Source organism: Cricetulus griseus (assembly GCF_003668045.3).
Source record: "Cricetulus griseus strain 17A/GY chromosome 1 unlocalized genomic scaffold, alternate assembly CriGri-PICRH-1.0 chr1_0, whole genome shotgun sequence".
Lineage (NCBI taxonomy): Eukaryota > Metazoa > Chordata > Mammalia > Rodentia > Cricetidae > Cricetulus > Cricetulus griseus.
In genome coordinates this window covers 4,446,668-4,471,225 of record NW_023276806.1, presented here as the reverse complement: position 1 = coordinate 4,471,225, position 24,558 = coordinate 4,446,668, and the positions used below count along the sequence as shown (strand labels likewise).

Genomic DNA, 24,558 nt, shown 5'->3' with positions numbered 1-24,558 from the left:
ATAAAAAAAGAAAGTTGAAAATAATAACTAGTTGTGGAGATCAGCAAAATGACAGCATGTTGATGACAACACCCAGAGTCTGGGACATGGAGACCTCTTTTGTCCAAGGATTAGAAAAGGCATGAGAATTTGATTACAGCAGGCAGGGAAGTGTGAATGTGTGTGTGTGTGTGTGTGTGTGTGTGCGTGTGTGTGTGTGTGTATGTGTGTGTGTGTGTGTGTGTAAGAAAGAAAGAGAGAGGGAGGAAGAGAGAGGGGGAGGTAAATGTTGGCTCACACACTATCCTCTGTTTTTGCAGACAGGGTTGCTCATGCCTGGTGCTCACCAATTCTGGCCAGCATGCCTCAGTAACTCACTTGTCTTCATCTTGCAGCGATGGGATTGCAGGCACCCACCACCATGCTTGGCTTTTTAAATTAGGTTCTGGGAATTGATCTCATGTTTACGAAGCAAGCACTTTAACCATTGATCAGTCACTCACCCCAAAGCCAGGGAATTTTTACTGACTTCATGTGTTTCAGTTGCCCAGATAGTAAAGGCACAGGCACAGCTCTGAAACCCAACTTCCAGCAATGTCATATGCGAGATTTAGCCCAGTGTTGCACCTGCACTTCTCATCACGGAACATCTCCTTCTCCAGAAGCACTGGGAAGCAGAGTCAGATGGTTACGTCTGAAGTCTGCCCTTCCATGGCGTGTTTTCCTGCAGAGAGTCTTGAACCCAGACTGCTGGTAAGGCCAGAGGCAAAAAGAATTCCTGGCTTATTATGTCTTCTCATGACTCGGCTCTGCCAAGTGCCTCGGATTTGAAACACACCTGCTCTTTCACCTATCACTCCTCCTCCGTCACAAAGCCAAATGAAAATGCTTCCAGCCCTTCAGCACTCCTAGGGATTAGCAAGCATTAGCTGTTTGCCATGCCACTGTGACAGCTAAGATACCCTACTCTCCTCCCTCCCTTCTTCCTCCCCCCTCCCCGCTGTCCCCACTTCCTCACCTTCTTGGACTATTTTTTTCATGCACCTGCCAGAGGCCAGTTTCAGGTTCTTTCTCCCAGAGAAGCCTTTCTGACTACTCGGTTTGAGATAATGTCCTTGAACATTTTAGTCATTACTACATTTTCATTCCTACTTTGCTGACAGCACTTATGTCATTATGATATATGATGTTTTCCATTTATTTTCTTGATTTCAGTCTGTCTCCTCATGATAGAACTACAGCCTTCCTCAGAGCATGAAGATGCTGTCTGTGTTACTCATTGCTTCACCTGAGTTCCTGGCACAGCTCGCCATTGCAGACCAGCTGACAATACATTTTTGTTGAAGGAATAAAGTAATAGTTATTATAGATACTTTGTTGAAAAGCAGCACTTCCCTACTTTTGTAGCAATGCTAAATAGCAGCAAGGAATGAAGTAATAGTATAGATACATTGTTGAAAAACAGCCCTTCCTATCATGTTAGCAATGCTAGTTAGCAGCAAGGAATGAAGTACTAGTTCCAATAGGTATATTGTTGAAAAGCAGCTCTGCCTTACTTTTGTAGCAATGCCACTTAGGAGCAAAGGAAAATAATTGTGTCTCTTGTTTATACCATATGCATTATTTTAATTTGATTTAGCCAAGCTCTAGGGAGAAAAGCAGAAGATGCTGTGAGTGCGTATCTCAGCAATCTCTTGTTACAGCCTAGGGGGTTAGGGAAGGGCTAGCAATGAGTTCCAAGCTGAACTTGAAAGTTGAGTTGATTAAGCAAAGAGAGAATAAAAAATTCTGGCCAGAGTAATAATTCCCAGTCCAGCTTCTTGTTTACTTGAACATGAGGACTGATCTAGTTAGCTTTGTCAACTTGACACAGCTTAGAGCTATCCCCGAGGAAAGCCTTAACTGAGGAATTGTCTAGCTGAGACTGGTCTATGGGCGAGCCTGTGGGGGAGTGGCTTGATTATCACCTGATGCAGAAGGGCCCAATTCACTGTGAGTGGCACCATTATTAACCCAAGAGTCCTGGGCTGAATAGGAAGGTTTGATAAGCATGAGCCTGGAAGCAAGGCAGAGAGCGAGCCAGCAAAATGTTCTACCTCCTGGTTTCTGCCCAACTTTCCTAAGAAACCTCACAAGCAAGGCTTCCATTGTTTGCGTTCTCCCAACAGTCTTATTCTTCAAGCTCTCATGGTGGAAGCCCATTCACTGGCTTTCCCAGCCCTTCCACCGTCCTTCAGGGAAAAGCAATACCCCATGCTTGGAACTGATTTCTCTTCCTGTGTCCTGTCTGCTGCTGTGATAAAACACTAAGCAAAAAGCAATGTGTGGAGGAGATGATTGTTTGGTTTGCACTTCTAGGCCGCAATCCATCATTGAGGAGATGCCCTCTGACATGCACACAGGCCTGTCTGACCCAGGCAATTCCTCAATCGAGACTTTCCTCTCAGATGACTCCAGATGGTATCCAGTTGAAAATTAAAGCGAACATTGACGGGGACTGTGCAGCTAAGTCAGCTCTCCTATGTGTAGACATGGCTACTGAGGCAACAGAATAGTGGCACTTAGTATTCCTGAAAACATCTCTCACCAGGCACCTTGTGATGGTACATGGGGCAGATATTCATATCTAATGGAGCCTTTTTCTTTCTTGATTTCATTTCAACAAGCTTTCTCTGAATATCTGTTAGAAGTCATCGGCTGGATTTAACTTGTTTTGGAAGACTAACAGCCCCCAAAACTGTTAAAAGAAAGCTGGCAATTTATTAGGGATGAGATGTTTTAGGATGAAATGGAAAGTAGAGAGACAGTATACAGATAACAAAACAAAGCATTTTAAAAAGGAATTTATGAGGCTGTGATGCCAGGCAAGGCTTTCTGCTGGAGAGAATTTGTGTACTTACTCATGAAGGTTAAGTGGGAACCAGCAGTGTTCTAAAGAGTATAGAGGTGTGGAAAGGACCCTGGAAAGGATGGTGGGATGCTGGAGTGTCTAGGGAAGAAAGGGGAGATGATCACCATGATATTAACACATGCTGCTCCTCAGTGTCATCACACAGAACAGTGAATCGGGTTTGGAACATGCATGGCACAGAGTGGACCCTGAGAAAATGCTGGTGATCTGGTAAATATGGTGACGGTTGTCACCTGTGGGAACACCCTTATGAAAGTGACTGCCCATGATGCTTGGGAAGCAGGAAGTGCCTTGGACATAGTGACCAGCACAGCCTTTTCCTGTAGGCAGTATGTGTCACTGGAAGCTTTTGCATTTTGAATGCAACTGTTAGACCATAACTAGAGACACAGGACGGAAAGATATTAAAAGCAAAATGAGTTAACAGGGTGTTAAGATGAATCAGGCAAAAATATAAGAAGGGTTTGAATTGAAACAATGGTAATAAAAATAAAGAGGGAAGGAGAGACTCAAATATGCTGAAATGGAGTGAAGAGGCTTTTCATTTGTATGTCTCTGTGTGCCGGGGTGAGAAGCTGAGGGAGAAATGGGCCAAGGGTCATCCTTGTATCTGGACTAAGTGACACTGGATGGTGGTGAATGGTACCATGGAAAAAAGGGATGAGTGAGGGATACACAGCAGAGGCGTATTGAGGAGGCCAATGACATTTAGTCTCAACCTTCATGTCTTGTTAGTAGTGAAGTCTAGGGGATTGAGTCACCTGTGAGTGTGTTGGTCTGGAACCTGATAGAAGCTGTGTGAGGGTCTTCCTTTACTGAGCTGGAAAGCCTTCTTCTCTTGAGTTTGCTGAAGCAAAATATTAAGTCTTGATTTTTTTTTTTTTTTTGGTTTTTGGATACAGGGTTTCTCTGTGTAGTGTATCCTGGCACTCTTTCTGTAGACCAGGCTGGCCTCGAACTCACAGAGATCCTACTGCCTCTGCCTCTGCCTCCCAAGTGCTGGGATTAAAGGCGTGTGCCACCAGTGCCTAGGTAAAATTTGAGGTTTTAAAGTTAGTGGTACATTTTTATCCTCTGGGCAGCTACATGACCTGGCATAAGCTCTTCTATTTTCCAGTTTTGAATACTGCAGATGCTCCTGAAGGCTGCTCATATCCTATAAATGATTATCTCATCTATATTAAAGCATGCTGTAAATGGGGAATAATGAAAATCACAGTTTCCATTCAGGCCTCTTACATCCTGAACATACATGATTCTCAGCTCTTGTCAGAACTTGGCAATGCTGATGTTAATTTGTTCATCTTAAACGTTACGATGAAGGCAGAGAGGGAGATTGGAGGATGCACCTGTGGTCATTTGGTCATGGTGTTTTTGTGCTTCATGCTGCCTCTTTCTCACTGTGTGGGCAAAACCTTGACCTGTGCAGTGAGGCCGAGTTCTGTCTGCAGCTGTGCTCTGTGAGCAGCTGCCTGTCTCAGGCAGGAGTGACTTAGCAGATGGCTCCCCAGTTCTTCATAATGGAAAGATGGTGCCTGTTTCAAAAGCGCTTTCAGCAAGGCCTAGTGGCTCATCCCAAATCCCAGACCCGGGGAGCCGCAGTTCGATAACTGTTTTGAATATTAGGCTAGCCTGGGTTACACATTGAGTTCCAGAGTAGCTTGGGCTGTAGAATGAGACTTTACTTAAAGATCCAAAAGATGAAAAAGCAATTTGGTTGTTGCATCACATATTTACATAAACATATGCTACATAGTCATCACAAATATGAGTTATGGTCCGTCCATTTAAATATGCCAAACCTTACAGCAATTATACTTCAGAAAACGTTTTTATGTGACCTCATTGCAGTGACAATAAAATCTCTCCATTTAAATGAGGGCTGGTGTTATTATTGTAGTCAGTAGAGTTACTATGTGAAAAAGTGGGGATACAGGAACATTCACACACAGACTCAGAAATACACCTCAGGTTTCTGTGAGCCCTTCTTCTCCCTCTCCATGCTCCCAGTGCACTCTAACATGCTACACCAGGCGTGTCAGCCACACGCCTGCACTTGCTAACTCAGCACTCACCTCTCTCACCTCCTCCCTCACCTCCATCCCTCAGCTACTTTTGTGGGCTGGACTCTATAGGAGCTCATGATTATGAAATTTCATTACTGTTGGAGACTACACAGTAGCACATTTACTATAAATAATTCACACCCTACTCCACTTGTCAGGGGGAATAAACAAAACGTGTATCTCAGGACAGGAGCCTTGGTTTTTATTGTTTTCCTCACTTACCACTAATTCTCTAACCCCAGATTCCTGTCACTGTGAATTATGGCACCTCTGCTGTATATAAATATTGCATTGTGGGTAATTAAATATTGGGGAAGGAGCCTTTGTAAATTACTTTAACTGGTGTCAGCGCCAAAGCAATCAGAAGTTTTTAGTTGTGTTCCTAGTTTGGGTTATTTTCTGACCCTAAACAGCCTGACATGAAAGAGTGCTTTTCTTTGTCAAAGGCAGCCTTTTCAAATCTAACTGCCAGACAAGCCATTGAGCTATGGGTTCAATTCTAATTGGCTGAGATCTTTTCATTTGGCAGTTTCATCTTTAATGCAATGGATGTAGGATTATGTGCAGATCTTTTCAATGGGTTTTCCATACTGGTGCTTAGGGCAGAGGATTTGGACATAAGCAGGCTGCTGGCTATTTCTTCAGGACAATTTAAATTGATTCATACAAGTCCTTTGTACCTCAGGGAAAGGGCAGAACAAATCCAAGAGAGACCAGTATCACTTCACTTTCAGGGAGAACAGTACAAAGAGGAGGGGGGAGCCCTGGGAAGGAGAAGCACTCTAAATACTGTAAAATTGGAGCTTGGTGCAGTCTAGCCAAATATGGTTAATTCTCAACAGTAGATTTCAGTGCAGAACTGAGGTCACTAGGGAATTGATTTTGGTCTCCATGAGTTAAAAGGTTCTTGTATATAGACAACATCCATCCTATACATTTCCACAAAACCAGAGTGAATCAACTCTCCAGAACGTGTTTCAAAAGAACAAATGACTTTTCTGAAACCTCAAATCACCCTTAGAGTTACTGTACCAGAACACTGCAATGAAGGTTGGCCAAAACTTAGTTTGTGTCAGGTAAAATAGCTTGGGGACATTAAGTCACAAGTGGCATTGAGAAAGATGAAACTGTATCCTGACTGCAGTATTGGATGAGGTATTCAGAACAGGTGATCAGCCTTTTGTCATTGATACATGGTGTTGTGACCTCTAAAGTTCATACTTGGAATTGCACAGCCAAGTGACAGAAATATTACAAAATAATTTCCCATATTGTTTTTAAAGTAAGTTTGGGGTTTTTTGTTAGGCCATATACATAAATATTCTAGGTCAGACTCCCATAAAGGAAGTATACTTTCAGAGAGACCCTATTTGTGAAGCCCCTGCCTGGCTTCTTTCTCCTGGGGTAGGCAGGGTACCTGACAAACCAGAATGGAGCTGTTTCCAAATCCCTTCTGTTCTGTGAGTGAGAATTCTTTGTGGATCTCACTGTTCCCTCAAAAGATTCATTTTTGATAGCCACGATTAATTTGCTGAGTCCCTCTGCAAGGGACAAAAGAAAGCCTATTTTTATTGAAAACAAACAGAAACTTTGTCCTGCTGACAGTACTAACAAGGCCGTTTCAGTCTTCACAGAGCACATGAAAACAATGCCAGAGAAAACAGCAACGGTGTCATCTTGCTGGTCTGACTTACCCTGCCCCAGAACATATGCAAACCATCCATCTGTCTCTTGGGTACTAACATTCAGTTTGCTAAAGTTCACAGCAATTATGGGAACCCATGCTGGTTCCTGGCACATTAGTAGTACAAATAGAGGTGACAGATAGGACCAGTTCTGGAGAGATGAGTGGGAAGGCCCACTGAGCTACAGGGTTTCTGCCCTAAAGAAAACTTAGGAGCTATGCAATGATTCTATTGTTTTTTAAGGAGTGTATTTGAATCCAAGCTTTGAACTGTGGAATATTCCACAACTTATGCTTAAAGATGGAGCTACTTAGAGCTTTTTAGTGCAAACTAGAAGGCCATGATACCTTATAGAAGTGCAATCATATTCATCAACCTAACACACTGTTCGCTCATAAGTGAGCTCCATGGAATAGTACTCTTAAAAGCCCCCCACCATGTCCTCGGATGGTAGAGTATTTAAATGATTTGTGATACTCCCCCCAAATATTACATTATGCAGGGAGAGGAATAATGAGTCGACAGCTGCCTGTAAGGAGATGGGCTGATCTTGCAAATTGTTGGCCAACAGAAGCCAGACACAGTGGAATGCACCATAACACTATAGTCTGCAAATCAGAAGAAGAGGTTGTGGCACACTCTTTGGGGAAGGGATTGGAAAAGAAGGTCAGTAGTGTTTCTGGGGCTGGTAAATTTTTCTATCTGGGTTCTGGGTGGGTGTAAAAATTCACTGAGCTGTATGGAAGAGACTTGTGCAAGGGTACAGTGCTTACTGTCTCATCGCTATTTCATTGACTTGCCTATGTAAAAATAGCCCTGCATAATTTTTACTAGTAATCTTCAGACTTGTGTGTTTTGCTGTCTTTCTGTGTCTGAGCTGGCAAAAGTTCCCTGTTTTCATCCTTCAAACTTCATATCTCCTTTTGCTAATGGACGTCACCCTATTTCAGGCACAAAACCTTTTAGATCAACTTGGCAGGCTGAGAAAGCCTACAGCTTGGTAATTTTGCTTGTCAGCATGATGTTTGAGGATTCTTACATTAAAAATGAGAAACCTATTTCTATATATACTTTAAGCATCCTGAAAATGCAAAGATGAATCCAGCATAAGAGGATCAAATGGGGAGGGTAATGGAAGCAAGGGTGAAGAAAGGGATATGGGGAGGGACAACCAAAACTAAAGGTCATTAGAAAACCACATGGAAGCCTACTGCTGTAGAAGCTTCCTAAAATATCTAAATATATGAAAGGAATCTAAATTAAGTCACCAAATAACAGAGGAGACAGTGACTCAAATAGACATCTTATGGCACCAAGTAAAACCTCAAGTGACGGGAACTGGTTTCATGTTGTTGAGTTGTTGGCCAAATGGGGTCCTATGGAAATCCCCAAATATCACATCTTATTGTCAAGATTATTTTGTATAACATAGTGGTAAGGCCTTATGGTTGAACACAATACTTATCTATGTCACCCCCAAAATCAAGCCTTTGCCTAAATAGAAGTTCCATGTTTCCAACTAGCACTCATGGTGCTTTAAGGTACTCTCCTGGAGGAGAAAGGTAATCTCCAATTACCTAAGCTACAAACCCTGTGACCCAGAGCAATGACTTTTCTGCACAATTTATTGGTTCAGTACTGGTACAAATGTTATGGGAGTGATCAACCACTTTTTGATTGGATTTCAAGCCCATTCCTTAACATGGAACCTGACACTGTTAAAGTGACCAAGAGCCTGATGCTTATAGGTCATGGGCTTATGGGAAAACCTACTACTGTCATTGTGCTAAAGGTGCATGGAAAAAAAAAACAGTTACTCCTAATGATACATGACTCTGTGCATCGATCAGTGCCTTCCAATGCACACAAGAGAAGTTTCTTGACGCAGAAGATTGAAATTGACACTCACCCACAACTGGACATATGTTCAGAGAGTGAGAGTTCTGAGCACTTAGCCCTAAGTGTAATGTCATTATCAAATCTCTCCCCTCAGACCCCAGGGATCTATATAAAAGAGGAAGCAGAAGGGTGATAAGATCCAGAGGTGATGGGTGACTACAAGGAAGAGGTGTCTTCCAGACGAAACAGGAGAGACATGCATAGGAACTCAGAGATTATGGCAGCTCACACAAGACCTGTACAGGCTCACATTTCCAGCACTTAGAGGAGGAAGTGGATGCAGGGACATACCCCTAACTAAGAAGCTGCTTACAATGGATTTATGGTAGCAAAGGGGAAACAGGTTCTCTGAGTGGAAAATTGGGTCTATCAACCACATTCCAGAACAGACCCCATGGTACTCATGACACACCTCTGCGTTTGACCATAAACCCTTTTAACTGTGGGTTCAACCCTTTTGATGAGTGTGAATGGCCCCTTGGCTTCCACCACCCCAAAGGTTGTGAGTTCCATCTCACCACACTGGAGACCTATGACAGAGGTGTCCTTGCATGGCCTAACTGATGTCCCCAACAGCACATTTGAAAAATGTTGCAGTCATGACTTTATTTTGTCCTGTTTCTGCAAAAATGTGATGAAACTCTTACAGCATTAGAATGTGGTATTTGGGATAACCTAAATGTATGTTTCTGGGTCACAGCAACTCAAGGTCACTGTCAATGCTGAGGACACATCAGCTCATTTGTAGCCCAGAAGGTGCTTTCTCTAATAATGACCGCTCTTTGATCGAGTCCCCAGAGCTTTTCACACAATCTGCAGGGGAGGTGGGAGGGCACATCATGTAAGCAAAGGAATTATTGATGTATTGTCATAATCTATGCACAGAGTCAATGTGTCACTGCAGTGATTAAAAACATACCTTTTTCATAAGCCCACATCAAACACGTCTGCTCATCTTTTTCACCACTGGACCTGCTGGGATCACAAGCAACTAGATTCATATCTGCACCATTATCCAGGAGGAACTGAACCAGGCGAATGTGGCCGTGGTAGCAAGCAGAGTGCAATCCTGTGATGGAAAAGAACAAAAGAAGGAAAAGAAGAAAGAAGAAAAGGGTACTTTGATGTCAAAAGAGTCATTCCCCAAAACAGAGCTGTCTCCAGAAACATAAAGTCACACATGATAATATGTGGTGAGGAGTTATTTAACTATTGGTGAAACAAGTGATATTTTCAACAATAGAGGTATTGTAGCCTAAGAAACCTTCTTTTCTGACTACATTTACCCAGTTTGTTTTTATTTTTTATTCCCATTTCTACAGTAATGGTTAAGAACAAATATTATTGCCTTTACTAAAGAAAAAATAATCAGGATCCAGTCAGTATTTTCCTTGAACATCAAGCCAAGGGCAGTGAGATTTGATCAACTTGTCATGAACAAGGGTGCACAGGTTGCAAAGAGTTTATGTAGATTTTAAACCAACAGTGGAACTGAACAAAACTCAGTCTGATTTTTGTTACTGGCATTTACCACTAATTGTAAATGATTCTAATTGATAAGAACCTTGGCCCCTGGGGCTTGGCTATTCTCAGTATGCTGTTCCCAATTGGCTCAACACTGTTCCTGATAACTGAAAGGTCAGTGTAGATATGATGTTCTTGGCACAGTCTTACCTGTGTGCCCATCTCTTCCTCGGTGATTAATGTTCACAGCATTCTGATCAAGAAGAAATCTGACCAGGTCGATGTTCTTGCCATAGGTACAAGCACTGAAAAAGTACAAAGTAAGAAAGATTGAGGGTGCTTATGTGCTGAGTCATGTCCTAAAGGAAGTCTTAATTCCCAGGATTTCAGTGTGGACTCTATTTGGAGATACCGTCTTCCAAGATGTAGTTGAAGTACAGTGGGGTGCTTAGAGCAGATCCTAATCCAGTAAGATTGGTGTCCTTATGGGAAATGGAACTTGGGACAATGTTTGCACAAGTAGAAGGTTGAACCCAGCAAAGTTGAACATCTTCAATCCAAAAAGAATATTTGCATAGGAGGCTAAAGTTATCAGTACCCAGATTTTGTAGATTTGAAGCTGTGAAGTGGTGCATCACCATTGTTTAAGTCACCCGGGTGCTGTATGCTAATATGAAAATGATAACAAATGATATAAATTTGGTTAATCCTGGCCAATCCAGACACTGCTGTGTGTAGAAAAGTAACAGACACACAGGCAAGGAAGAGAGAGGGGAAAAGGAGAAGGAAGAGGTAACAGAGCTTCGGTAAGCACTGCATAACAGCTGCAGCAAAACAAAGGAGTGTGGAATCCCTGGAATTTTGGTCAAATGCTCCCCACCGATTTACCTTTACTCTAGCAGATACATGCAAGAGAGTCAAATGCGTGTTCCAGACAGGTCCAGGGAACTTTTTATCAAACTGAGGTATTGTCTGAAATTTATCCCCAGGAAAATGATTCCATTTCTCTCAAGGGCTCTTTGACCAAAAAGTAAGTGCACCAGGTTGCCATTGCGCTGGGCAGCATGTGCATGCACTAGCCTGAAATGTGCTTTGGCCTCTGAGCTTGAGTTTGCATTTTTCCCTCTCCACTTGCCCCATGTTATGAAAATTTCAGATGAATCCACGCTATGGTGTCATAACAGGGACAGTGGCTCATGCTCATGATCACTTCTTTATGGCTGAAGAGAACACTGACCTGGTTAAGGATGCAAAGGAAATAAGATTGTATTGTTTTTCTCTCATATATTTGATAAGGAGTTATAACAGGACATGGAATAAAGAATGATGTTAGTTATTTATTGTGGGAGATTATTTGCACCAAAGCCCAGGTTAGTCTCTGCAACCTTTCCAGACCTGACCAGAACCCCTAAAGAGAGTGAGCCTCCTCCTTCCCAGCTCTTTTATCCCACACCTTCTACATGACCATTTGGGTGTGGTCAGCGCTACAGGTACATGGGATCTCTCCCTACTATACTATATCTCAACAACAGTTTCCCCTGTCTCTCCTTCATCCCCTCCCTGAATTCTGGCCCTCCTTCCAGATCACCCCTCCCCATCTACCATCAGAAAACAGCTGGCCTTCCATGGACATCAAACAAACATGGCATAATAAGCTACATCAAGGCTGGATGAGACAATCAGTAGGAGGAAAAGTGTCCCACAAGCAGGCGAAAGAGTCAGAGACCCTGCTCCCACTGTTAAGAATCCCACAAAACATCAAGCTACACAGCCATAGCATATGCAGAGGACCTAGGCAAAACCCTTACAGGCCCCCGATCTCTGTGAGCCCCCTGCGTCCCAGTCAGTTGAGTCTGTGGGCCCTGCTCTTGTGGTGTCCTGGCCCTTATGGGTCCTCTCATCCCTCTTCCCCTCTTCCACAGGACTCTCCAACTACCCCCTAATGTTCAGCTCTGGGACTCTGCATCTGCTCCCATCAGTTGGTGGATGAAGTCTCTCTGGTCCCTTTGATGATCATTCTGTGAGGCTCTGGTCCTGAACACTCTGTAGCTAGGACAAACTATAGGTCAAAGATTTGATAGCTGGGTTGGTGTCCCAATCACTCCACTTGAGTCCTCACCTGATTGTAGAAAATGACCCATTCAGGCTCCGTGTCACCCATTACTAGGGGTCTTTGCTAGGATTGCTCTCAAATATTTCATAGTGTTTCCATTGCACTAGATTTCCACCTCACTCAAGAAACAACTCCCAATTCTAGTCTTTTCTCCCGTGCAACTTGATCCTTCCTATTCCCAGCCCTACCTGCCTGTCCCCAGTCTACCCACAAGATCTATTATATTTCCCCTGCCCAGGGAGATCCTTGCATTCCCCTTTAAGGCCTCCTTGTTACTTAGCCTGTCTGAGTCTGTGGACCATGTTACGACTATCTTTAACTTTATAGCTAATATCCACTCATAAATGAATGCATACTGTGTTTGCCTTTCTGGGTCTAAGTTGAGTGATGATCCTTTTCTAGTTTCATATATTTGCCTGCAAGTTTCAAAATGTTATGGTTTTAACAGCTGAGCAATACTCCATTGTGTGAACACATCACATTTTCTTTATCCATTATTGGAAGAGGGAAATCTAGATTGTTTCTAGTTTCTAGCTAGTATGAATAAAATTACTATGAATATAGTTGAGCAAGCATCCTTGTGATATGATGGAAGTTCTTTGGGTATATATCTAGGAGTGGTCCTGTTAGGTCTTGAGGTAGATAGATTCTTAATTTTCTGAAAAACCACTATATTGATTTCACATCAAGTTAAATGGAGAGAGACTCAAAGCAATTCCATTACAATCAGGAACAAGACAAGGCTGTCCACTCTCTCCTTATCTATTCAAGACAGTACTTGAAGTTCTACCTAGTGCAATACGAAAACTAAAGGAGATCAAGTGGATACAAATTAGAAAGGAAGAGGTCAAAGTATCTTTATTAACAGATGATAAGATATTATACATACAACACCCAAAATTATATCAGGGAACTCCTACAGCTGATAAACAACTTCAGCAAAGTGGCTGGATACAAGATCAACCTCAAAAATTTCAGTAGCCCTCCTTTATACTAATGACAAATGGGGTGAGGAAGAAATCAGGGAAACAACACCCTTTACAATAGCTGCAAATAATATAAAGCATCTTGGGGTAGCCCTCACCAAGCAAGTAAAAGTTATGTATGATTAAAAACTTCAAATCTCTGAAGAAGGAAATTGACGAACATATCAGAAAATGGAAAGGTCTTCTAGATCATGGATCACTAGGAGTAATATAGTAAAAATGGCCATCATACCAAGAACAATCTACAGATTCAACTCAATCCCCATTAAAATTTTAATCAATTGTGGTGATATCCTGCTTGTACAAATAAGGCCTGTCTGAAGATCAGAGAATGGAGCTTGCCACTGGCTAACCATAAAGGTCTGGAGGTCGCAGCTAGTGGCAATCTCCATGGTTTGATCTTCAGACAGGTTAGGCTGTATTCATACAAGCAGGATATCACCACACACAATTCTTTACATATCATGAGAGAACAATACTCAACTTCACATGAAAAAACATGTTTTTAGATATACCCGACATATCTAAAAACAATCCTGTACAATAAAAGAACTTCTGGTGGTATCACCATCCCTGATTTCAAGATATACTATAGAGATCTGAGGTAATAAAAATAACTGTGTTACTGGAATAAACACAGACACCTTGATCAACAGAACTGAATTGAAGACACAGAGATAAATCCGCACACCTATGGACACCTGATTTTTGATAACAAAGACAGAAATACACAATGGGGAGAAAGCTTCGTCAACAAATAGTGCTGGTCTAACAGGACTTTGGCCTGTAGAAGAATGCAAGTCCAAGTGGATCAAAGATCTCAACATAAAAGCAGATACACTGAACTAAAAGAGAAAGCAGGAATAGTTGCCTTGAACCCATAACACAGATGACAGCTTACTGAACAGAAGACCAGTAGAGCAGACACTAAGATCAACAATTAGCAAATTGGACCTCGTGAAACTGAAAAACTTCCATAGGGCAAAGGACACCATCAATAGGACAAAGTGGCAGCCCACAGAATGGGAAGAGATTTTCACCAACCCCACATCTGATCAAGGGCTGATTTTCAAAAATATATGAAGAACTCAAGAAACTAGACATTAACAAACTAAATGATACCCCCAAAATGGGTTACAGATCTAAAAAGAGAATTTTCAACAGATGACTATCAAGACCTAAAAATTTTATTGATAAATTTTGCAATAGATCTGTTGAACTACTTAAATGGAATTTCAACTTCCAGTGCTTACTGTGAAAGCTGAAATAAAGGGCAGAAGAGTTTGTGTGAGGTAACCACATTGTGTGTCTGGTACTTGTCTTATTGCTGTGGTAAGGGTAACAAGGGAGGGAGGGGCTCCTGTGGGCTCACAGTTAAAGAGTGGACAGTTCAGAGAAGGGAAGGAGCAGAGCCCGGAGCAGCAGAGCAGCCAGAGATGCAGTCAGAAAGCAGAGGAAGACACAGGCTGGTGCTCAGCTCACTCCTGTCTTTTGTGTGTTTTATTTAGATGGGAAAGGTTTCACTCATATTCACGTTGGGTTTTCCCTTCCCCCAGTTAAACCCTTCTACCAATGTCCCTTCATCCAAGGGTAATTTTACATCCAGCCAGTCAAGCAGAAAATAAAGATTAAGCATGGCACCTATCAATGATTATAGTCTTTTGTTTTTAGCTAGCAAGTGTCAAGAATAGCCCCCTTTTCTGTAGTTCCCCTTTACAGAACGTGATCACTCCTTCCATTCTTCCAAACCCTGGGAAGCTAGGTTTTCTCATCTAGCACAGGGAATAGCTACATATGACCGTGGCTAGAGAAAGGAGACAGGGACTCAGTTCAGCAGTTTCTGGGGTCTTACTACTTCCTCTTCCTGTGGTGGCCCTGGAGGAAGTCACTCTTAATGAAGCTGGCCCTGCATTGTACCCATAAAGCCTTTCCACTGTATGATGCCTTCTCATGAACCAAAGGCAGCACTAACTGTCTGCTGGGCTTCTTCATTTCAGTAGGATGGAACACACAACATTGCGCCTGGTGGTAGACAAACTTCTGACTGCCTTCACATCTTACAAAGGGGCTCACTCAAGGCGATAAGGGACCCGGTTACGGTAATGTTCCTACTCCAGCTGCTGCCGTGAAACTTTGAAGTAATTCTTTCTTGAATGCTGGATGAATAAATCATCACTATCTTGGCACAATGTATCATATCACTTTCAACTATTTACACCAAAAAAACGGGCCAACAACACTACACATTTCATCATTCATTGTCCAAGTTACTGTTAGTCCTTTCAAAGGATAACATGGCACATTAAAAAGACATATCTGTGTATTCACATGTGTGTGTTTATATGAACATACCTACATATGTATATATGTGTTCATATATATTTATCCACATGGGTGTGGAGACACACACACACACACACATACACACATTCTACCATGGCTAACTTATATTGTCGACTTGACTGTGTTAATAAACCCTTGGGGTGTTAGTGGAGCACACCTATGCATGTGTCTGTGAGGACTTTCAAAGAGAGATTTAAGACCTCTCCTGACTGTAGGTGTCACCCTCCCATGGACTGGTGTCCTCCTGAGAATAGACAGGGGGGAAAGAGGAGCCATCTGGGTAGTGGCACCCAGCTCTGCTTCCTGGCTGCAGCTGCAAGGCAAGCATCATATCTTTCATACTGTGATGGCCTGTGTCACCTCAACCTGTGAAAAAAAATAGATCCTTCTCCACTTAGCTGCTGGGTGTATTCATTTGGCCATAGAAACAAGAGAAGTAACTGACAGAGACTTAGATTTTCTTCAACTTTAAAAGCATTTATGAAAATTAAACGACACAGTGGGCATAATAACCAGATGTGTAATCACTGCTTCCTCCTTAAGTGGTACTTTTTCTTTACAACTGGTTTGGTTGTGGAAAAGCAAATAAATCTTCAATTTCATGTTATATTTGGAGGTTTGATGCCTGATATAGAAGCACAAGGTCAATGTTACTTTAGGATTAATGAATTATTTTCCTTTCTATTATTCTCCAACATACATAAACCAAACAATATGTGGACAAACAAATGAGTGTGGAATACCATTTTTTAGCAGTTGCAAAAAAAAAAAAACCTGAAAAATACATAATGTCTAAGTAAATGATCTTTCTAATTAAGTTTTATAAAACTCAAAGAAGCATTACTTTTTATCTTAAAACAACAACCCTTTGGGGCTCCTAATGCTGTGAAGCACCCACCCATCTTCCTCCTGGATGGTGCAGACGCCGCTGTGGCTGCAAGCTACCAGCAGTCTCCTGTTTCATTTGCCTGCTGAGCTCGGGTGCATCGTTTCCAACCCAGGCTGATGCAGCAGGATGCTTTCCCAAGGGCACTAGCAAGGGCTTTTATGGGTTCGAAGAAAAGGGCTAGCTTCCTAGGTATCCCAACACCATCCTGACTAGGCTTTTAGTAGCTGACAGATGAGTATCTTGGGTAGACACATTTGCACATAAGGTTTGAGGAGGTGGGGGAGGAAGTGTCATATTTGATGCTGATGAATCCTGGTAAAGAGATTCTTGTCGGAGGAGGATCATGGGTACAGCCCCGTTTGGCAGCTCTTCACAGAGTGAGGAGCTTACAGATGTTGATAGGCCTGTTGCCTTGGCAACACCAGCCCCTGTCTTTGTGGCTCCAGCTGGAAAGGCAGCATCTGGCTCCAGCCCCATCTGCTGCTCTGATGGCAGTGTCTTCCTCCACCCCCTTTCCCTGCATCCCTGAATCCAGCCAGCCTTCTCGTCCTTTGCCTACGTCTTCGCTCACTTTCCAGTTGCAACATCTGCCTCTGTTTGCTATGGCTTTGTGACCATGACTGTGGGTACTGCGTGGCGTTGGCCATCCTCAGTGGCTACTGCGAGGAGATACTCTTTACCTGTGGAAAGCTGTCTCGCTGAAGATGTTTTCCTTCATCAGACTTTCGGTTCCTGTCACCTGGATGATTTCCTTTGCAACTTCAAAGTTTCCATTGTAGCATGCCCTGGACAGGAAGAAAATACCTTGAAGTGTCGATATGTAAGACTACACAAGTTGGTCGTAAGATATGGTTAAGGCATACTCACAGGTGCAAGGGAGTGTCGCCGTAGATGTTCACGACGTGAGGCTGGACCTCCAAGTCACTTTGGAGCAAGTACTTCACGATGCTGTGATGTCCAAATCGAGAGCAGAAGTGCAGAGGGGCGTGGTCCTCATTATCCTGGGCGTTCACTGCCATTGGTGAGAAAGCACAGACTGTGTCATCTTCTTTCCCATTCGTTATAGGCACAGAGCCACGCGATCTGCCTAAGTGCCCAGGACACTCTAGGAAATTGCCAGTTACTGTTTATCACAGAGGAGATGAAGTGCAACCAATTAAAGAGTTAGAATTCTGTTCTCTCGCCTATTACCACATCAGATAGTCTTTCCTTTGGTGCTCACAAATTCTGTGGAACACAGCTCATCAAATTTGTCTTGCAGTGAAAAAACTGATGAGCCTCCAAATCATCTGTGACCTCATTCCCCTAAGTACCCCTTTCAACTGACCCCCATTGTCCCCGAAGGATTTTAAACTTTGAAAGTTCTTGACCTGCCTGGCTCATACAATCCCTCCTCACTTTCTTCAGGAGGCTTCCCGGAGCTTAGCCCAGGGGTTGGCTGTGGATCTCTGCATCTGCTTCCATCAGTTACTGGATTGAGGCTCTCTGATGACAATTAGGGTGGTCACCAATCTGATTACAGGAGGTGGGCAGTTCAGGAACCCTCTCCACCATTGTTAGGAGTCTTAGCTGGGGTCATCCTTGTCAATTCCTGGGGGTTTCTCTGGTACCGTGTTTCTCCCTAACCCTGAAATGGCCCTCCCATGAAGATACCGCTTTTATTACTCTCCCCCTCCATCCTGTCCCCAACTGGCCTCTCATGCCCAGCCTACCCAACCTGCTCCCTCAGTTCTCATCCATTCCACCCCCACCCCTGCCCCCTGTTTACCCATGGGGTCTCTATTTACCCTTCCTAGGGAAAGGCCCACAGCCCTCTATGGGCCCTCTTTTTACCTAGGCTCTCTGGGCATGTGGGTTGTAGGTTGGTTATCCTGCACTTTATTTCTAATATTGACTCATGAGTGAGTACATGCCATGATTCTCTTTCTGGGTCTGGGTTACCTCACTTTGATTGATTTTTTTCTAGTTCTGTCCATTTGCCTGCAAATTTTATGAGGTCATTATTTGTTTTTTTTAACATCCAAGTAATACTCCATTGTGTAAATGTGCCACATTTTCCTTATCCATGCTTTGGTTTAGGGGCATCTAGATTGTTTCCAGGTTCTGGCTATTACGAATAATGCTGCTATGAACATAGTTGAGCAACTGTCCTTGTGGTGTAATTCAGCCCTCTCTAGTTATGTGCCCCAGACTGGTTTAGCTAGGTCTTGAGATAGATTGATTCCCATTTTTCCAAGAAACCACCATTATGATTTCCAAAGTGGCTGTACAAGTTTCCACCCCACCACATCCTCTCCAGCATAAGCTGTCATCAGTGTAGTGAAATCAGGACTTCTCCCCGGTGCAGAGCTGACTTTTGGGAACCTATTCCCAAGCTGGATTACCTCACCCAGCTTTTTTGCACGGAGAGGAGCTCAATCCTACCTCATCTTGCTGTGGCATGCTATAATTAAGCTCGTGGGAGGCCTGCCCCTTTCTGCAAGGAGACGGAGGAGAAGTGGATGGGGACCAGGTCAGGCAGGAGTTGGGAGCAGGGGATGGAGTCAGGGGAGGGAGGAAAAACTGTGGCTGGTATGTAAAATAAATGAAAAGAATGACAGCCACATAAAATTTCTGGGCTTGTGAGATGACTCATTGTATAAAGGCATCAGCTGCTAAGCCAGTGAACCCGAGTTCTGTCCCCAGGCCTCACATGGTTGAAGGACAAAACTGACTGTTAGAGATTGTTCTCTGGCTTCTCATATAAGCTGTGGTTCATGCCCCCACACATAGATCCATGTAATTTATAATTTTAAACTAAAGATCCCACAGAGATCACTAAATCCAGTAGTGCTTGTCCAGTGGGTGGAAGTGAAAGCCAGTGACGTGAATGTTAGGGCAGTGTACAGGAGGTCCTGTGCTCCCCATCTGAGAACCACCAACCACACAAAGGGAGAAGCACTTCTGGTGAGGATGTTCAAAGCCATCTCTGTTTTCTGATGGGGGTTTTCCTTCTGTATATATGTTTTTCTTACTGGTTAATGATATCAAACACTGTTCGGCAAATGAGGCAGGAAGGAGATAGGCTGGACAAGGGGACAAGGAGAATTCTGGGAAATGTAGGCAGAGTGAGCCCACCACACAGAGTCACCATGCTGCCAAAAGAGTGGCAACATGCCAGGGCATAACCGGGTAAACCACAGACTCGTGGCAATACATATATTCATAGAACTGGGTTAATAATTAAGACAGAGGTAGTCAATAGAAGTCCTAGTCATCAGCCAACAGGTTCATAATTAATATAAGTCTCCGTGTGTTTATTTGGGGCTTGAGGGCTGTGGGACCAGCCAGGGACAGAAAACTTTCAGCAACAGGTTCTGCCTTGAACAACACAGTGGTAAACACAGCAAGGTTACCTGTGCTGCCCTCGGATAATCAGCAGCGATGGTCCTTCACTCTCCACGCTTCTCAAGCTCAGACACCTGTCTATCCTTCTTCAAATCAACTCACCACACAGGAGGGTAGGACCTAGTCTATCTTGACAATATGTTCATTAGTCACAATATTGTCATCCAGTTTCTCCTGGTAGCATTTCCAACCACAGGATTAGTGTCCTGCCTAGAGGTTTCTAGAAACCCAATGTCTGAGTGTGTCTCCATGGGATCCTTTTGGGGTTTAGACATTGGAGCTGCTTCTTTGCTGTGAGAGCTCTGGGCCTGATTTGCTTCTTTGCTCTGGAGTAGACACTGGGAGCTATTTGATATTTGCTCTAGTTTCCTTTCAGAAAACCCAATGACGAAATGCATCTTGGGGATGAAAGGGTTTGTTTGTTGTATATGTCCAAGGGAGGATGGTGCTTACTGGCTCGAATTCTGGTTCATGCCATGACCAATGTCAGGGGCTGGTGTTGCTTATGCTGGCTTTGTCCTCCCTCATCAACCATCAGTCAAGACAATCTCTCACAGTTATGGCCAGAGGCCAGTCTGATAAAGGCAATTCTTCAAATGATGTTCTTTCTTTCTAGGTGTCTCTAGGTTCTATCTAGTTTACAGTGAGAAGTAGCCAGGTAATAGCTTTTAGTATATTCCATTTAGGGTTAAGTCAACATTAGTTTGCTTTGGATGCTTGGAAAAACCAAGCTGCAATCTCATACCTTAAATGGTCACTATAGGTCTATCATGATAACGTACTCATGTTTTATTAACCATCATGACTATAGCAGAACCATTGTGGGGACCAAACAGAAACCATCAGTGAACCTTATGTTTGTAAGGCATTTAGTGTTATACTTTGTGCGCGCGCGCGCGCGCGCGCGCACACACACACACACACACACACACACACACACACACACACACTTAATGAAAATCATTTAACAGACTTCCTAATTTCTCTTCTAAATTTTGTTAAAATCAATAAACTATAAACACATAATAATCTTCAAATAACATAAAGTCTTGTTGCAAGATGGACTTAATAATACCTAAATACCAAGATTCTCAATTCTAGGTTTGACTTTGACACAACATCTGAGGGATAAAATAGTTGGATCAGCTTCTCTAGACCCTTTTTCATGTGTGATTTTTCTGTCCAAATTCAGGTATTATTTGATGGCTTTATACAAGCAGAAAAAATACAAGGATTTTAAACGATGAAGAATCTCAAACAAAAGTGAGGGAAGACCACAGTGACTCAAAAGTGCATGTAGTTTATTCCAACTGTTGACTTGCCATCATGGAGCACTTAGTGAATGTGGATTTAGAAGACAGATTTGCCTTCTGGCTCGTGCACTTGTTGACAGCCTCTCTCATTTATTGTCTTGCAAGGTCTTAAGCAGACAAAGACACTTTAGCTATATCCTGCAAAGTCTGTGAGGAATGCTTCAGGAAAACACCCTTTCCTCAGAACACCCTGGCTCTTTTCATTATCTGCTTGTTTATAACCATCTGATGTTTTTTTTATGTTCTGTTAGAAGCCAGGTAAAATCGATGGCAAGGGCCTGTTCTGGAGCCCTTGGGTATCAGCAGCCTCCCCTGAAGGCTCCCGAGTCTCTACTGAAGACTAAAGAATAGTGGAATAAAGGGGGATGTCCTTCTGTATATATGTTTTGCTTCTTGGTTGATAAATAAAACACTGATTGCCCAATAACCAGGCAGGAAGCATAGGTGGGGCAATCAGACCAGGAGACGGCTGGGGAGAGGTAGGCAAAGAGAAGCAGAGGAAGAGATGTCTTGCTGCTGAAGGAGTAGCATGCTGTATTATGGGCAAGCCACAGCCTTGTGGCAATGTATAGATTAATAGACATGGGTTAATAATTAAGACAGAGCTAGCAAATAAGAAGCCTGAGCTATGGGACAGCAGTTTAATAATTAATATGTCTCTGTGTGCTTGTTTGGGGCTGAAGGGTGTCAGGATCTGGAAGGTCAGAAATCTCCATCTTCAATGCAACACACTCTTATGTAAGTTTGTAGAGCCACTTAGCCAAACTAACCCCTCCCAGTGTGATTCCTCTCCAACAGAACCAAGGGAAATTCAAGGTGTCATTCCTGGTGGATATTTAAATAAAGGAGACTTCCAGACAAATGAATATATGTTGTTGATGCTGTCCTTCATTTCATAAAAGAATGTGTGCTTGCCAGCCAGTGGGTTTTGAAAGATTGTTAGATGGTAGGTTATGTGGAGCCTGCTTCTTCCTTATTCCTGACTACTGACCTTAAAAATAAAACAAAAAAGTTCAGACTAAGTCAACAATGACTGCTAAGACTAGACACTGTTTAAAATAAATTCAACATGTGTCTTCAATAAACTGTCAGTAACAAATCTGTATAAGAATTCCAACAAGATACATTTAAAAGATAAAGCAGTCTTGCTAACAACCCACTACCTTACAGAATCTTTTTAGATTTATTTTTACTTACTTTTATTTGTGTGTGTGTGTGTGTGTGTGTGTGTGTGTGTGTGTTGTGTTTGTGTATGTATTTGAATTTTGTATGTGTTTCTGTGTATGGGTGTGTATATTTGTGTGTATGTATGTATATATTCTGTGTTGATGGGGGATGTCTTTCTCTTATTTGTTGATGAATAAGACACTGATTGGCCAGTATCCAGGCAGGAAGTATAGGTGGGGCTACCAGACAAGGAGAATTCTGGGGAGAGGAAGGCAGAGAGAAGCAGATGGGAAGACACCATGTAGCCAATAAAAAAATAACATACAGGAACATTCTTTGGTAAGATAAGGCCATGTAGAAATACATAGATTGATAGTTATGGGTTAATAATTAAGATAGAGCCCGTCAGTAAGATACCTGAGCCATCAGCCAAACAGTTTCTTATTAATATAAGCCTCAGAGTTTTCATTTGGGAAAGAAACTCCATCTACACTGTGTATGTGTGTGTTGTATGTATGTGTATATTTGTGTGTGTGTGTGTGTGCGCGCGCGCGTGCGTGCGCGCGTGCGCGCGCAAGTGCACATCTCTTCACATATGAGTGCGGGTGTTCAAACAGGTGAGGGGCTGGAGTCATGTGATGTGGGTGATGACTGTTGATCTCAGGCCCTCTGAGAGAGCAGTACATACTTTTAGCCACAGAGCCATCTTTCTAGGCCCTATATTCACAGGTTTTTATAGCATTCTGCACTATCCTGTGGCACCTTAAAGGAGGCCCTTATGTTAAAGAACTTAAGTATTTAAAACTGATTTGGCAAATATTAATGAAGGACAAATTAAAAAGTTCTCATTTTCAACTTTGTTGAAAAGATAAATTTTAAGGACTGATCTCAGTATTTTTAACCTCATTCCATGAGGATTTTTTTTTTCTTCTTGCCCCAAAAGACACACTAAAGCAAACTAGAGACTCAAAATCACCTGACTGAATAGGGCAGCCTCTGAAATGCCATGAACTGACAAGCCTGCCTTCTGAGTTACATTTTGGGCAACGTTGAAACCTGAATATATTCTCATTTAAGGCATTTCATTTCCATGGAAACATATTGTAAATACTAGACTGTAAATGGTTCTTCTTTCGGGACCACTCATTTAATCTTTCTTGTATGTCCATTTACTGCAAGAAAAGTCTAGAGTTTAAATAAATCATCTTCAGGGTCAGCTACATTTTTGAAAGGGTGAGTTCACTAATGCTGAGGCTTGCACCAGGCATCCAGCACATGGGGAAGGGTGGGCTGTGTTTGCTGCAATCACTGGAGTGCAAAGCAGTTGGACTATGAAGTGTGCTAGAAGGAAATAAGAATACTTAAACGTCAGAGTCATTCTGGTTTTTTTTTTTTTGATGATTGAGTAGGACGAATGTGATACTTGTTATGTGTCAGAAAGAAAACGCTAGACATATTGTTCAGTTGCGGCTTACAAGGGAGTGTGGGGCTGCACGGATTTCATTGCCTTTGCAGAAGACGCCTTTGATCGTGGAGACATGCTGATCATAAATGGCTCTCATTTGACACTGCCAGGCTTTGGAGTTGTGCATGAGAACAAAAAGCCTAGGCTGCCATGGATTCTAAAAGGGAGGGGTAATGCACTTCCTGAATCCATGGACGAGCAAGGCAGTTTCAGAATGTAAGGATGTTGCAGAGCTCCCCACAGGTGCACCTCTGCCTTGCCTATGCTGAGGGAATGAATGACTGCCCAAGATGCTTAAATGCGGTCGGCACCTTGCTTTTGTCCTGACGCTTCATGCTGCTGGTGACGATGCTACTGTGTCGATGCCTGAATTGTTTCTTAATGGCCCACAGAAAGCAATGCAAGAGGTATTCCTCAACCTCCACAAAATACAATGGTCAGTTTTGACATGAACTACAGGCTTTTGCAGCCTCTTGCCCCAGTGTCTGAGTCACTGGACTTCCTCACCATTGGATGGAAACATAGATTAGCTTTAGTAAATGATTACCAATTTGAATTTCGGACTCAAGGAACTGGCAGCTCTATGGAGCTGACAACCGTGTCCTTTTGGAGTTATGCATCATGCCTGCTCTAAAGGCCAGCAGCTCTCACAGATGGGCATCTAATTAGGTCTCTAGGGGGTCAGTGGGAGGAGGCTGGTTGTGCCTGAGAGGATTTTATGGCCAGATGTAGATCTCTGTGAGTCTGTGTCAAAAATAAAAGTCTCAGAGCGAGTCTTCTTTAACGCTGGTTTCAATCAACTTTCCCACATTTATTTAATAATTGAAGAAATTAAAAATCAAACAAACAAACCCTAAACTGATGACCCTTAGACTTTATCTCTATCAACTC

At 42.8% G+C, this 24,558-nt stretch overlaps 1 protein-coding gene across 1 annotated transcript in view; it reads right to left on the bottom strand.

The window, feature by feature from the left end:
* Tnni3k (TNNI3 interacting kinase) overlaps positions 1–24,558 on the bottom strand; it is a 276,112-nt gene that overhangs the window by 180,066 nt on the left and 71,488 nt on the right. The window contains exons 8-11 of the mRNA XM_027395192.2: positions 17,203–17,347; positions 17,016–17,120; positions 10,215–10,309; positions 9,460–9,609 (exon numbers count right to left, since the gene is read on the bottom strand). Of these exons, the coding sequence (XP_027250993.1) occupies positions 9,460–9,609; positions 10,215–10,309; positions 17,016–17,120; positions 17,203–17,347 (495 nt within the window). The remainder of the gene's footprint in view (positions 1–9,459; positions 9,610–10,214; positions 10,310–17,015; positions 17,121–17,202; positions 17,348–24,558) is intronic.